This window comes from Centruroides vittatus, unplaced genomic scaffold (assembly GCF_030686945.1).
Source record: "Centruroides vittatus isolate TY-2023 unplaced genomic scaffold, ASM3068694v2 contig_711, whole genome shotgun sequence".
Taxonomy (NCBI): Eukaryota; Metazoa; Arthropoda; class Arachnida; order Scorpiones; family Buthidae; genus Centruroides; species Centruroides vittatus.
The window spans coordinates 235,441-250,338 of record NW_027122451.1 but is presented as its reverse complement, the minus strand read 5'-3'; the positions used below and the strand labels follow the sequence as shown (position 1 = coordinate 250,338).

At 34.8% G+C, this 14,898-nt stretch overlaps 2 protein-coding genes across 2 annotated transcripts; one reads left to right on the top strand and one right to left on the bottom strand.

Moving 5' to 3' along the window:
* The first annotated feature begins 11,322 nt into the window (after positions 1-11,322).
* Positions 11,323-12,758, top strand: LOC136980558 (putative nuclease HARBI1). Its single transcript, XM_067276690.1, has 3 exons — positions 11,323-11,570; positions 11,712-11,943; positions 12,261-12,758. Exons 1-3 carry the CDS (start codon positions 11,323-11,325, stop codon positions 12,756-12,758), a joined length of 978 nt encoding a protein of 325 aa, XP_067132791.1.
* Positions 12,759-14,191: 1,433 nt separating this feature from the next.
* Positions 14,192-14,898, bottom strand: LOC136980557 (uncharacterized). Its single transcript, XM_067276689.1, has 2 exons — positions 14,467-14,898; positions 14,192-14,387 (listed from the first exon to the last, which is right to left on the bottom strand). Exons 1-2 carry the CDS (start codon positions 14,808-14,810, stop codon positions 14,192-14,194), a joined length of 540 nt encoding a protein of 179 aa, XP_067132790.1. The 5' UTR covers positions 14,811-14,898.

Sequence of the window (14,898 nt, the reverse complement as noted above, 5' to 3'; positions counted from 1 at the left end):
TCAAATTATAGTACACCTCCAAAAACAATCAGTAAAGCCATTAATTTACCTGATTGACCTTTCTGTAATCTGAGTAATCTCGAACTTTCAATAACCCGGCATTTATTTATTTAGGGAATGGTCGGATTAACAAGAGTCTACGGTACAGACTAAACTATAAATGTAAGAAACCGTAAAAATATAATTGATGATTATTACGGGTAAGTGATTTAAAGTGGTTATAATGCGGATAAAGTATTGGAAATTTTCAATTTTGTTAATATTACAATTATAAGTAATGTTCTTGTGATCAATCAAATAACACTGTAAATGTATAAAATATTGCTATATTATAAAAACTTAATGTTCAAACTAACGCAATTCTATGACAAAAAAAAAAAAAAAATAGAAATTAAAATCTATCGAATGTGATCTAACAGGGATTAAGTTTATTTTAACAATGTATATCCGTAGTGTTTACTTAAAACGTAATTTGCACAAATACAATAGGACATTCTTACATAATATTTATAAATTGACATTTCTTTATAACAATTTTTGTACCACAGAAAAATATTTATTTCCACAAATTAACAAATTAAATTATTTTTTTAAATAAAGTAAATATTAATGCTCACCTTTGACATTGCTTTTGATAGCAGCCAAGCTACAAGAGTAAGTCCAACATTAAACAGTACAGAAACGATTATAATGATTATTTTAATATTAAAATTCTTCTGTCCAAAAATAGCGCCGTAAGTAATGAAACAATTGAGATAAAGGAAAAAAGTATAATCCAATGGAATTAGCCGTTTCGTTGAAAATTTGATAAACTTCCCATAATTCTGTGTGTTTTTTCATAATGATCTGTAACCGGTTTGTCAACATGTCCATTCGAATGTTGGTCTCTTTTAATTCTTCCGATAAATTCGCCAACCTCTTCGACCAAACAAATATACATGAGCCAAAATATAGCAGAAGAAATAGAAGTTGTCCTATTGCATACAGATAGTGCATTGTTCCATTAACAGAACATGTAACTGCTTCGAAATCGCTTCCATTGTGTTTCTTTATTGACGAGTACATTGAAAAAGAGGCCATTGAGGAAAATAAAAACTAAGCAAAGAAAACCAGAGTTAAATATGCAACTAAAGTCATTTCTATACGGTTTGCAAGTTTTTATTCTTCTTCGTAATCACAATTCGAGAAATGCAAATTCAACTTTTTTCTTACATCAAAAATTGCCAGGACGAATTTTCATTTAAGAAACAAATATATTTCTTACAAGACTATACATTTACACGAGTCCTTATACATTTACACAAGGATAAGGACTCGTGTAAATGTATAGTCTTGTAAGTAATATATTTTTTTCTCGACTTTTTTCTTTTTAAGATGCTAAATTGTAGAGAAACATATGTAGAAATAAATACAAGAATCATGGAGGCTAGGATCGAATTCTCTTCATACATCTTCATCACTCGAAAACAATAATAATCGGGCATTAACACGTAATATAAATTTGAGTGTATTCAACCAAAGATATGCTTCAACTAAATTCGCATAAACTTTGAAATCATTTGACGAAGGTTTCCTTTTTCTCTTGTCTTCTCTGTTTACGCATTGACACGTATCGAGCAAATCTATTCCGTATGCTTTTACAGTAGAGAAGATAGGAGCAAATAAGTATAATAGACAACACCTCGTGTTTTTCCTCGGAAATGTTTGTAAAATATGAAAAATCATTTTATTTTTTATTAACTTTGGAAGATTCTAATATTATCTTCATTTATGATTGTTTTGTCTTTCGGATGTTATTGTAAGAGCAACTTCATCAATTGACATCAGCCAGCTATAATAGATTATACGTAATTTACCATTTGTATAAGGGTAAATATTGTACATGTGCGATTGGTTGAGCATTCGTAGAAGCAAGTTTTGTTTATTGAGCTGTAAAGCAGTTTTCCTTTTATAAATTCCGAATTTTTGTCATATTCTCTTAATCTTTCTGTTTTTAGATTTTACTTTTAATCTTACATTTCTAATATTAATAGAATTTGAAATCGAAAATTTCGAATACTTTTTTATTTTCATTAATATAACTCTCGATCACTCGTAATAATCATCATTTATATTTTAACGGTTTCTTACATTTATAGTTTAGTTAGTACTGTAGACTCTTGCTAATCCGACCATTCCTTAAATAAATGAATGCCTGATTATTGAAAGTTCCAGATTACTGCGTATATAGGACTAAACGTCAATCAGGTAAATCAATGGCTTTAGTCCTTCCGTACTGATTTTTTAAGGTATACTGTAATTTATAATTTTTAAATTATGCACAGGGATACTATTTCATTCTTTATCTAAGATAACGTTACGAGTTTATTACATGCATTATGAAAAATGATAAACATGATTAAATGAAAGATATTCTAATGGAGTATGCCGGATAACTAAGAGGTGAGTTATCAAGGACCGGATTAGCATGTGTCTAGTGTATTTGTAATAATCGTATCATTTCAATTATACCGTTTTTCCATAATCAAATAAATGTTCTTAAATATTTGATGCTGGTTTGTGATAAGCCCTAAATTATGATTTATCACTATTTTTCTTCGTGTAGAAAGGATAATGTTAAATCGTATTATTGCAAATAATTCTAAAACCGTTTGTTAATTAAATAAATAAAAAATTATGGAGACGGAAGGATGCTAAAGTGTTCTCGAATGAAACCAAAATTTCCTGAAGCTTTAGTAAGTTTTAAGCCTTCTATTAACATTTATTATGATAAAATTAATCTGGTAGTTTCAATTTTGGTAATGTTTCTTTTAGGAATAACGGAACAAATTAAATATTCAATCGATGTTAGTGAACAAGGATTGAGTGTTAACTTCTTTAAGCCTTGTCTCCATTCAGCTAGTGAAGTTTTCCGGGTGTTTTTCACATATCTAATTGTTTCTATATGTATTCGAATCATGGTTTTTAGATTCATTATAAATGGCTCATTCTGTTTCCATGTTGATAATCAGTTTGCAAGTTCCACTTCAATTGAGACTTTGGAAGTTCCATTCGTGTAACTTATTGCGATAGATATGTATTTAAATACATGTAAGTGAACAAAATTCTTAAAATCTTTTTAGTGTCATAGTTACATTAGCAAGTCTCCTGTGTTCAACTAAATGTTTAAAATGTGGCTATAATTTTTGTCTAAACTGTATTTGGGGTTGGGTTGAAATTGGGGGTTACCCCAATTATTTAAAATTTTAAATTAAATATATTATCTTTAAATTCATTCATTTCACTTGTAAATTATGTTAAATTTAGAGGGAAGTTCAGGCGACAAGGCACTGAAAACGGATGTCGACTGAACTTTTGTTTTCCCCCTCTTGACATAATCTAAACGTCAATCCTTTGTTTTACGGTTAGAAAGGTCCAAAATTAAAAACATCTGTATGTTAAAGGATAGATTAATTTGATTGTTATATTTAATTTACTTAATAATGGACCTAAACCCTTTAAATTCTATAGTTAAAGAAAAAGGTTGGTTGGTTGGTTGGTTGGTTGGTTGGTTGGTTAAAGTTTATTGGCACAAGGGCAACATAGGCCAAGCTGCGCCACAACTTATGGTATATATATGTACATAAATAACAATAAAAATGAACAAAACAAAAACAAAAAACCAAAAACAAAAATATACAACAGTTAAACTGTGTATAACAACAAGATGTATATGGATATAAATAAATAAATAATTAAATTTCTTTATAAATATTTGTAACTTTTAGAAAGTTCAATAATTTATCAACATTTGGCCTCTGGCCCAAAATCTCGTTAAAACTTGCATTTCCAAAATGCTGCTCTACGAATCCGTTCAGAGGCGATGCAATTGCTCAGTATGTGCTTAACACTTACATTACAGTTGCAATACTGACATACAGGCTGGTCATCACCCTTCAAAAGGTATTGATGAGTCAGTCGAGTATGTCCAATTCTCAAACGAGTAAGAATGACCTCAGATCTCCTGTCATAAGGTTTCTTCTGTGTCCAATTTTCTATCACAGGTTTGATCTCGTGTAGTTTATTGTGGACTTGTGCGTTCCACACATTTTGCCATCTCTCCTCTAGTCGTTTTTTAACAACTAGCTTCAAGTCACCTCCTTCAATATGCATTGTATGCTGAGAAGGACTTGCTGACTTTGCAGCTGCGTCAGCTTCTTCATTCCCTCTTATACCTACATGGCCTGGGACCCAACAAAATTTTATAGAGAAATTCCTCGCAAAAAGATGGCAAATCAGCTTACGAATTTTAATCACTATGGAGTGAAAACTAGGTTCATACGAGATCAAAGCCTGAAGTGCACTAACTGAGTCAGTGTAAATCACGCAGCAACGATGACCTTTCCTATTTATATACTTTAGGGCTAAATAAATAGCCTGCAACTCCGCAGTAAAAATGGAAGAATTCGGTGCTATTTGTTCTGCCACGATTTCATCCTGGCAAACAAAGGCTAAGCCAACATAGTCATCCGATTTAGATCCATCGGTGTATATAGGAATTAAATTCCTGTCACGATGTTGAATTTCTGCGAAGTGCTGTCTATAAACGTAGTCTGGGGTGGTTTCTTTTAGAAACTGCTTTAAGCTTAAATCAACGTTTATCACAGGAATTGACCAAGGTGATATATTATCGACCTCGACCTGCAAAATGTTGCTTGTGTCCAGGTCAATCGTGCTGCTTACATTCTCCATTCTTATGTCAAATGTAGGGACACTACTTGGGCGAGCTGCAAATAATCTCCTCAGCTGACTATCTGAACAATCAGCTAAAAGTTTATTTTGAGATCTCTGTTTAATGTAATAAAAAAGAGACAACTGTTCTCTCCTAAGAGATAGTGGAGGCTCATGAGCATCCACATACAAACTTTGTACAGGAGAAGTTCGAAATGCACCAGTGCACAAACGCAATGCTTGATGGTGGATTGGATCCAGCATCCGAAGAGTAGATTCATCGTGTAGAGCCATACACAACGCATCCATAGTCCAGCTTAGAGCGAACAAGGGCCCTATAAATCCTGAGCATAGAACATTTGTCTGCCCCCCAGGATGAGCAGCACAATACCTTTAACAGGTTTAAAGCTTTTAAACATCTACTCTTCAAATTGCGCAAGTGTGGTAAGAACGTCAATTTATGGTCAAACACGACACCCAAAAATTTTGCTTCGTTGACCATTGGGATTTTAACCCCATTTAGGTGAATTTCAGGATCCAGGTGCAAACCACGCCTTCGGCAAAAGTGGATGCACGAGGTCTTCTCTACGTTAAAACTGAAACCATTGGTCTTGGACCAATTGTCTATTCGATTTAAGGAGGTTTGCAGTTGTCTCTCAATAAAACCCATGTTACTAGACTGACAGGAAATCTGAAAGTCATCCACATACAGAGAGTGTTTCACACTGGGAGGGAGACAGTTAGTTATACTGTTAATTTTTATTAGGAACAGAGTTACACTCAAAATAGATCCTTGAGGAACACCCTCTTCTTGTGTGAAAGGCCTAGACAAAGTGTTGCCCATCCTGACTTGAAATCTTCGATTCTGTAGGAAGTTTTTTATAAAAATTGGCAAATTACCCCGCAATCCGAATTTGTGCAGATCACGGAGTATCCCATATCGCCAGCAGCGATCATAGGCCTTCTCTATATCAAAAAACACAGACACTAAGTGCTGTCGTCTAACAAACGCTTCGCGAATGGATGTTTCAAGATTTAGTAAATTATCTGTTGTACTTCTGTTCCTACGAAATCCACTCTGATGTAGTGAAAAGTAGTTTTTTTCCTCTAAGAGGAACATCAGGCGTCTGTTTACCATTCTCTCGAAAAGTTTGCACAGACAACTAGTCAAAGAAATTGGTCTGTAATTAGAGGGATTCTTGCGGTCTTTACCTGGTTTGGGTATGGGAATAATAATTGATAGCCTCCAAGAGTCAGGAAAAATATGTTCTGTCCATATTCTGTTAAACAGATTCAGAAGGTTACTAAGGGAATTGTTTGACAGATTTTTTATCATGCTGTAGTGGATTTTATCCGGACCTACAGCAGTATTCCCCGAGCGAGAGATTGCTGTACATAGTTCTATTCTGCTGAATGGCACATTATATTCCTCATTAGATGGGGAGTGGAAGTTTAGATATTGTTTTTCAGTTTGGACTTTATAAGCCTGAAAATCCCTTGTATACATAATATTGCTGGATGAAGACGAAAATGTTTCACCCAACAAATCAGCAATACCTTTTATGTCACTGATTATTGTGCCATTACTTTCCAGCATGGACAGAGAGTGAGAAGCATATTTTCCATTGATTTTATGGATTTTATCCCAGACTGCTTTTGAGCTGGTGGAAGATGTTATGCTAGAAACATACTTCCTCCAAGAATCCCTTTGGCTTTGCCTTCTTATTTTTCTGGCATTAGCCTTTGCTTTCTTAAAAGCAACCAAATTGTTAGCAGTGGGGTATCTTCTGAAAATCCCCCATGCTTTCTTTTGCTTTTTAAATGCTGCCTCGCAATTCTGATCCCACCATGGTTTCGGATGTTTTGGATATCTGGTTGACGTTTTCCCCATTGTTTTTTCGGCTGCCTGAATAATACTGAAAGTGACAACTTCGACTGCATCATTGATATCAGCAGTATTGACCATTTCCTCAGTGACGTTAGCCAAAGAGGAAAAAGCAGGCCAATCTGCCGTTTCAAGTTTCCAGCGTGGTGGACGGGCTGTTTCACAGCTTTCTCTGCCTTGGTATTTTAGAAATATTGGGAAGTGGTCACTGGAAAGTGGATTAGATCCAACCTCCCATATAAACGCTGAAAACAGATTTGGGGTTGCTAATGATAGATCAATGGCAGTGAATGTTCTTGTTGGGGCGTGGAAGTATGTCACTTCTCCAGTATTAAATAAATATAGTTGGTGATTACCTATGAATCTTTCAATGGCTCTGCCTCGACGGTTGATATCGTGACTGCCCCACATTGGATTGTGACCATTGAAATCACCAAGTAAAAGGAAAGGAGTTGGCAGCTGTTCAACCAATGCATCCAATTCATCGTCATTGACTCTGACATCTGGTGGCAAGTATATGGAACAAACTGTGACAGTGACGCCCATAGATATTCTGACTGCCACAGCTTGCAGCTCTGTTGTTATTTGTACCGGAAAAGACGGGATGCGGTTTGAAACCAGTACAGCCACACCTCCACTAGCGCGGGTGTGGCTGTCGTCATCTTTACGGTAAAGATCGAATCCTTTTAAAGAAATTCTTTCTCCAGGATTTAGATGTGTTTCCTGGAGTGCCACGCAGAGAGATGAGGTAAAGTATGTCAGGTGTTTAATGTCAGAGAAATTGTTGCGGAAACCACGACAGTTCCATTGGATTATTTTATAATCCATTATGTGTTTGAGGTAGCATTCTTTGTGAGGGTATCCCTCTTTAATTTAACAGGGGGTCTCTCTTTTGGAGGTGACTTTGGTTTTGTAACCTCCGAATTAGTCTCTTCATCAGAAAAGTCAGAGAACTCACTCATAGACTGAGTCTCCGACTTTTTAGCTGATTTAGAGAGGGCAACTTTTACTTTTTGCTTGTTTTTATTGGCCTTTTTTGAACCCACATTTCTTCTTATTACCCCTGTTTTAGGTAGGGGTGTCTTGGTCTTCTTGCTCTCCTTTTCTGGTGTTTGGGTAGATGGCAGTATTAAACATTTTGCATGGCGGGTAAAGGATTCACTTGGAGAGACAGAGATATCTGTTTGAACCGCACAAGTGTTTGTGGATTTCAAGACAGTAGCATAGGTCTTCTGCTTCAGTGGTGCACTCGAAGTGACCATGCGGCGAGCCTCTGGGTATGGTAGGTTGTTGACTGTTTTCACTCGCTGGATCTCTTTCTCTCTTTGCCATGCAGGGCATTTTCAGGAGTAGGCAGGATGGGCATCCTTGCAGTTTACACAGCATGGGGTAGTTTTACATTCGGTACTCTCATGACCTTCAGTCCCACACTGTGCGCATATGCTTTTCCCTCGGCAAGATGTTTGTGAATGTCCAAATCGCTGGCATTTAAAGCAACGCAGCGGATTTGGAACATACGGGCGAACTGGACAGCATAGATACCCTGCTGTAATAACAGATGGCAAAGTCGGTTTATTAAATGTCAAAATAAGATGTTTCGTAGGAATAAACTTGCCATCCCGACGAATGGAGATGCGTCGGACAGCAGTGACGCCTTGGTCTGAAAGACCGATCTGAATGTCTGATTCATCTTCAGACATCAGATCAATTTCAGATATCACACCACGTGATGAGTTTAGGCTTCCGTGTGGTGTGACAGTGACTTCCATTTCTCCCAGAGTCTTTGTTTGCAGAAGTTTTGCCGATTGTTGTGGAGAAGCTGTTTCCACCAGTAAATCTCCGATCTTAATTTTTGTATTTTTTTCAACTGTCCTATGGTCGATTCAAACAATTTTTGAATCAAGAATGGCGATACTTTAGATAGAGGTTTTTCTCCAGTTGCATGCACTATTAAGTAAGCAGGTTGGCTGGAGTTCTGGTCTTTGGTCGCTTGTTTTGTTGTTTTAAAATCCATATTTAAGAATTTACATTCAGCTCCTAGTGACCCCACCCACCATGGGGCCCAACAGGGGGATGCCGTCACATGGGAGACTCTCATAGACCGTCGCACCAGGGTTTCCCAGGAGCTATACCCTCACAATGCAGTCGAGAAGAGCACACCTTGTCTGACATGTCTGCCCGGTCTGCATCGATCGGTTGACTCCAAGCCGAGGTCAAATATGACTCAACGACCAGCCGATTGACTCAAACGGAGCCTGATTTGAGCCTCCCATTTATCCGAAGCAGGGGCCAAAGCAGTGTGTTGGGGATGGTATGTTGCCTCTCAACTACCAGGATCCCCCTTTCCGGCATACGGGCCACCACGCACGGCAAACACGTGGGTGGGCGTTCAGATCCCAGGCATGGTAAAGAAGAGATACTAAACCATCTCTGGGAGGTCCCCTCACCACGGACAGGAACCCACATCGAGGGGAGAGAAAAAGACTTTTCATCCCTCTTCCCACTAAAAAGGAAGTTCATTTCCTATTTTAACGTTCTCATCGATGTTTTAATCATCGAGTCAGTTACAGTTTAATCCCTTGTTTTACCCCTTTTATGATGTAATTTTGTAATGATTCAATTGAGTAAACTCTAAAAATATAAGCAAATTTCGCACCTAAATCGACGAGTCTGCTGAAAGCCTTCATCATAGAAAGAAGTATAGTAGGTGTTCTTTACATATATTTGACTAAGGGCCTCCATATGTCTGCCTAATCTTAGTAGAAGAGTAAAGATTTCTATGTTTGTGCCTATAAAAGAAAGATACGGACTTTAAATAGAAAACATCTAAAAACATCGAATCTGCTAAGTTGATAAGGTATTATGTATTACGGGATTATTTTGTAAGCTCTCTCTCTCGCGCTCTGGGTTCAGATTTAAGATCGAGCAATTGTAATTCATTTATTTTGTATTTCATTTATTTAATCGATTCCATTAAACTTTTTATTGTTATTGTTAAAATGGAGTATTACTTGACTCAGCCACCAACTTACTCGCGATCCCTCCCTCTCGTTATTCCGCGAAATGATTAATTACGCGTGGTAATCCGCGTTCACAAAACTGATTACCTGGTGTCAGGAAAACAACTCACAGGGGATCCTTATAGACCTTTGTTTACTAATAATCAACGGAAGCCATCGGTTATGACAAACGAGAGCTGGCTAAGAAGCTAGTTTACCGATTAAGCGATAGGGTTAATCATAAAGTTATTCCCTACCCTCGATTGCGATCTCACATATTTATATACATTACTTTGATTAAAAAAAATCAGCGTATAATACCATAAAGCTGGCACGCAATACGAACAGCTGTACATATTAAATTTTGCACGTATAGTAGTAAAAATACAGAACATTCATTATATCCATACAGCATAAAATATCTACACGTTATTAAAGAACAGTTTCTTCACAAATATAATAAATTGGAAAAGCAAATTGGTAATTAATTCCAACGTAGAATAGAAAGTAAAATGCAGAGCACTCGCCAGCTACAGGATGCAAAAACAGTGAACATTTAAAAATTAATTAAAATATTTCGTATTTACGTTTATCAAGAAGTTTCGACTTATAAAGCAAAAATTTGATTTATAAAAATCTATATTTTCATCAGATTCCGAGTTAAATAAGAATAATTTGGAGTAGATTTAACAAAAACATAGAACACATCTTATATCCTATATAAAACCGACTACGGGACAATCTGTTGGACTGGTCTAGTTCCACTGACTAAGCAATTCCAACGTTACGTGATGATACCGAGGAACCGTACCGTCCGAACAGTTCCAATTGTTCCAGTTCCAGCAGCGAAATTGGAACTTCCACTTCTACTATATAATGCAATCACGTGCTTCTTGTCAAGTAAAAAAACAGGCAGTGACATAGAAATCACGTGACAGTTACAGCTAACTACCGTAATGATTAATTTCTACTTCTAAGTGCGAGTTGCCAGAGAATTCACTCGGGAAATACAAGGAAATTTTTAGACGTTATTTAACGTTCGTGTGGTACTGTACATTTAGACCTGAATATTTGTTCTTGTTTCATCTTTCAAGATAGAAGGCAATGAATCGCATACGACAAAAGACACAATATAGTTGAAAGTGTCACGTGTAAGAGTTATATTAGCCAAACTGTACTTAGTTTGGCATAAAAATAAATAAAGTATTATTTTTAACTTTGTGATTATTATTAGAAAATATTACCGCTGTTATTAAATATACAATTTAACTTTAGCAGGTTCATTTCGTTAATTAATAAGCAAACACAAAAGAACGATTTATAGACTGTTGTTAAACTCATTATATATAACTGATTGGGAATCATCATTCCATTTTAGTTCATATTTAAAATAAAAATTAATTTTGTACAAACATTATGGGCCGATTGCAGAGACAACGTTTAGAGGCCGACGGCGGTTTACAGATCGGGTAGACCGCGGGTCAGAAAAATTTCATTGCAGAGACAGAGTTTCACGCTTGCCACAATGTAGACAGCGATTAGAAACAAGTTATTTGACCTACTTTCTAGACTCCCTCGATAGCAGGTTTAGAGAGCGTTTTACTTGAGTATAAGACGCCATATTCATTTGTTGGTCGTATTATAATGGATATTCTGAATTTAATACATCTTGCGAACGGGACGAATCAAGAACATTATTCATCTCGGCAATTACGAAGAGAGAGGGTAATGCGAGATCGGAATAATCCTATGAAAATCTATTCCGAAGACGAATTTCGAATTCGGTATAGATTTTCTAAATCTGGATTCGTTCGCATTTTAAATCGTATTGGCGACGAAATTAAACATCTAGATGGAAGAGGGTTGCCGTTAACTACCGAGCAACAATTATTGACGGCATTACGATTTTATGCCACCGGAAGCTACCAGAGGGTAGCCGGTGATCTTATCGGAGTTCACGTCTCTACTGTATGCAGGTATCTATCAAACTATTATTAAATAAATTTAAAAAATTGTTTTGTATAGTGTTAGAGACGTTTATAAGAATGAGGTCTTATTTAACGTTTGTATAAGTTATATATTGCATTTTTTATTAATTATCGTTATATCCTTATCAGAACCATCCAAAATGTTTCAAAGGCATTAGTTCATTTGAAGAATGCCGAAATTGTATTTCCGACAGAATCGGAACTTCCATCTGTTAAACATGATTTTTCGGTATTGTCTAAAGATAACTTTCCTGGTATAATTGGGGCAATTGATTGCACCCATATACCTATCCAGTGTCCTGACAGCAGTAGAGCACAAGTTTTTTATAATAGAAAATCCTATTATTCTATTAACTGCCAGGTGAGAATTATTTACATATATCATCATCTTTACTTAATTATGAGGTTAAGAAAATAACATATTTAAGTAAAATTTCAATAAAATACAATTTTATTGTTCTCCACAAATATTTTTGTAACTAATTTATTGTAGCTTAAATGACTATTAAGTATGCAATGGCCTATATATTTTTCTAACATTTTAAATTGTTATGCCTTGTTATGAACAGTTATATTCTTTGACATAAAAACAAAAATATCAAATAATATCTTTGATATCTCAACCTGATAACTTTAATGAAAATATATAATTGATGCATGTTTAAATGTATATTTTAGGTCATCTGTGATGGAAAAATGAAAATTAGGAATATTGTTGCTCAGTGGCCAGGTTCAACACATGACAGCAGAATTTTTTCAAACAGCAGTATTAAAGAAAAACTTCACCAAGGATATTGTAATGGATATCTTGTTGGTGACAGTGGCTATCCTTGTTTGCCGTACTTAATGACCCCATTTCTACATCCGCAGAATCACGGCGAAAGACGGTACAACAAAGCTCATTCACGAGCAAGAAATATCGTGGAGAGATTATTTGGGGTGTGGAAAAGACGATTTCCCTGCATAGGAAGTTGTCTAAGAACGAAATTAGACAACACACTCAATATAATAATAGCCACTGCAATTTTACATAATTGGGCCATTGATTTTAAAGAGGAGGAGTTTCTGATTGAACATTCAAATGAAGAGAGAGAGGAAGAAAGTTCAACAGTGAATGAGCAATCAAGTTCAGGGTCTGCTCTTCGAAGATCTATTGTACTGCAACATTTCACTTAAATGAAACAGTACTGTAGAAATTTCACAAAAGGTCCTTTTCAGGACCATACAATTTTGATAAAGAGTGAGCCTATCACAGACAAAATAATTCTCTTTTTATTCATTTTAAATAAAAATATTTCTTAACATAACCTATGTAACAAATTAAATAAACATTCATACAATTGTTTTATTCATCCATATTTCCTCAAAAAGATTTAAATTATGATTTCTATGTTTAATGTTTGTTCTACCATATATTTGGTTATTTTACACTAAAATTAAATACATAAAATGTCAACATAAATCTGATAATGTGGTTAAAAACAGTTTTAAAGTCATTATAGAATTTATTCATAGAAAGCTGAGCTAAAAATATAAATTAATGTCTTCATTTTATTTACAAATTTCAAAATTTTGTTTAAAACTTACATTTTGGACTCAGCATATTACTTAGATATTTTACAATATGGAATTTTCATATTTTATTACTGATTTTTAATCTGTTCTACATTCTGTTACAAAAGTATAAGGAACACCATAAATTTTGTGATTTTTCAAAATTTATTTAAACTTTTTGATAGAAAACAGTTTTATATGTTTTAAAACATATTTTTGTCAGCAATTACTAAATCAGTTTTACCTCTCCATCCATTCCACTCACCTCCAAAACCACCCCAAATCATTACAGACCCAGCCTCTTGTTGCTGGCTTATTTTAACGTTGCTTTCTCTTCTTAAATTATGCCAATATGAAAACCCATCAGGGCCATCTAAATTAAACTTCTTCTCGTCACTAAACATTATTTCTAACCATTCTTCAGTTCATCCCATCTTGTCATTAGCCCAGTTTAAATGCATTGATTTGTGTTTGGCAGTTAAAAGGTGGTTTCAACTTCATTTTTAAATAAATTACATTGTCATTGTTTTTTAAAGTTCTCCAAACAGTCACATGAGATAAATCTATTGGTAATTCAGCAGCAGCTTGCCTTGTTGACTTGCTTTTATTAATTATAAGCTTAAAAACTTCTCTCTCATTTCTTGATGTTAAACATTTAGGCTGTCCTGACTTTCTTTTTTGCCCATAATTTTTACCTTGTTGGAAAACATTTTGAATAGCATTCGTACATCTATTTACAGCAACAGAAATTTGTCTCAGAGACTTGCCTGAACCACTCAAATAATAAATTTTATGTATTTCTTGCTCCTTAAGTACAGTTCCATCAGGCATTGTTGAAAATGTTTATATAACATTCAATAAAACATTCAAAAAAGCCACCATGACAGTTAAAAATGATGACATCTCACCCTAGTCATGATAATTATAATCTTTATTTTCTTATATTTTTTCTTTGATATTCTCCCATCATCTAATTGTTTATTAATATGATATGACCACTCTTAACTAAAGTTGTTGGCCCTGAAAAGGGCCGTTTTAATATTTATTAAATACATTTAGTTATTTTCTAATAATTTTAGTTCTTGCAGAAGTTTCAACTTTTTTAATCTTAATAACTCTATGTTAAGTTGTTCTGCTTCTTGCTTTTTCCTCTCTGTATCTTGTTTTATATTCTCTGTATCTTGTTTCATTTTCTCTGTTTTTATGCCCTCCTCTATTAGCTGGATTTGGGCTTTCTCTAATGAATTAATGCTATAAATATAATATAAATCATTATTTTTTAGAAAGTAATTATTAATATTTAGTATTATTTTATCTGAATATTATTTACCATTGTCTTTTGGGTGGTGGTGGATCATCTGCCACGTTCACATTTTCCCTGACAGCTACATCACTTATCACTACAGGTGAAAATATTGCTGAATTAGAGTGTTCATTTGTATCTGTAAGTGATTCAATATTTTCATATGTAACGATAAGTGGCGATGGTGGATCATCTGGATTGGGTAATGGTTCAATACTGTCACCCAAAACAGATAAAACCACTTGTGTGGAGGGATTCAATGATAATGGTGCTGGTCCTCCACCTGTTATATGTGCAGCACGTCGGTTATTATCTGCCTCTTTTTTGGCATCTATTTTTAATCGCTTCCAGCAACCTATAACATAGATCATAAGATATACTTTTCTAGTAAATTTTTCTTAAATTAAATATGCTATTTTAATATTTGTATATTTACATAATCTATTAATCTAATAAATA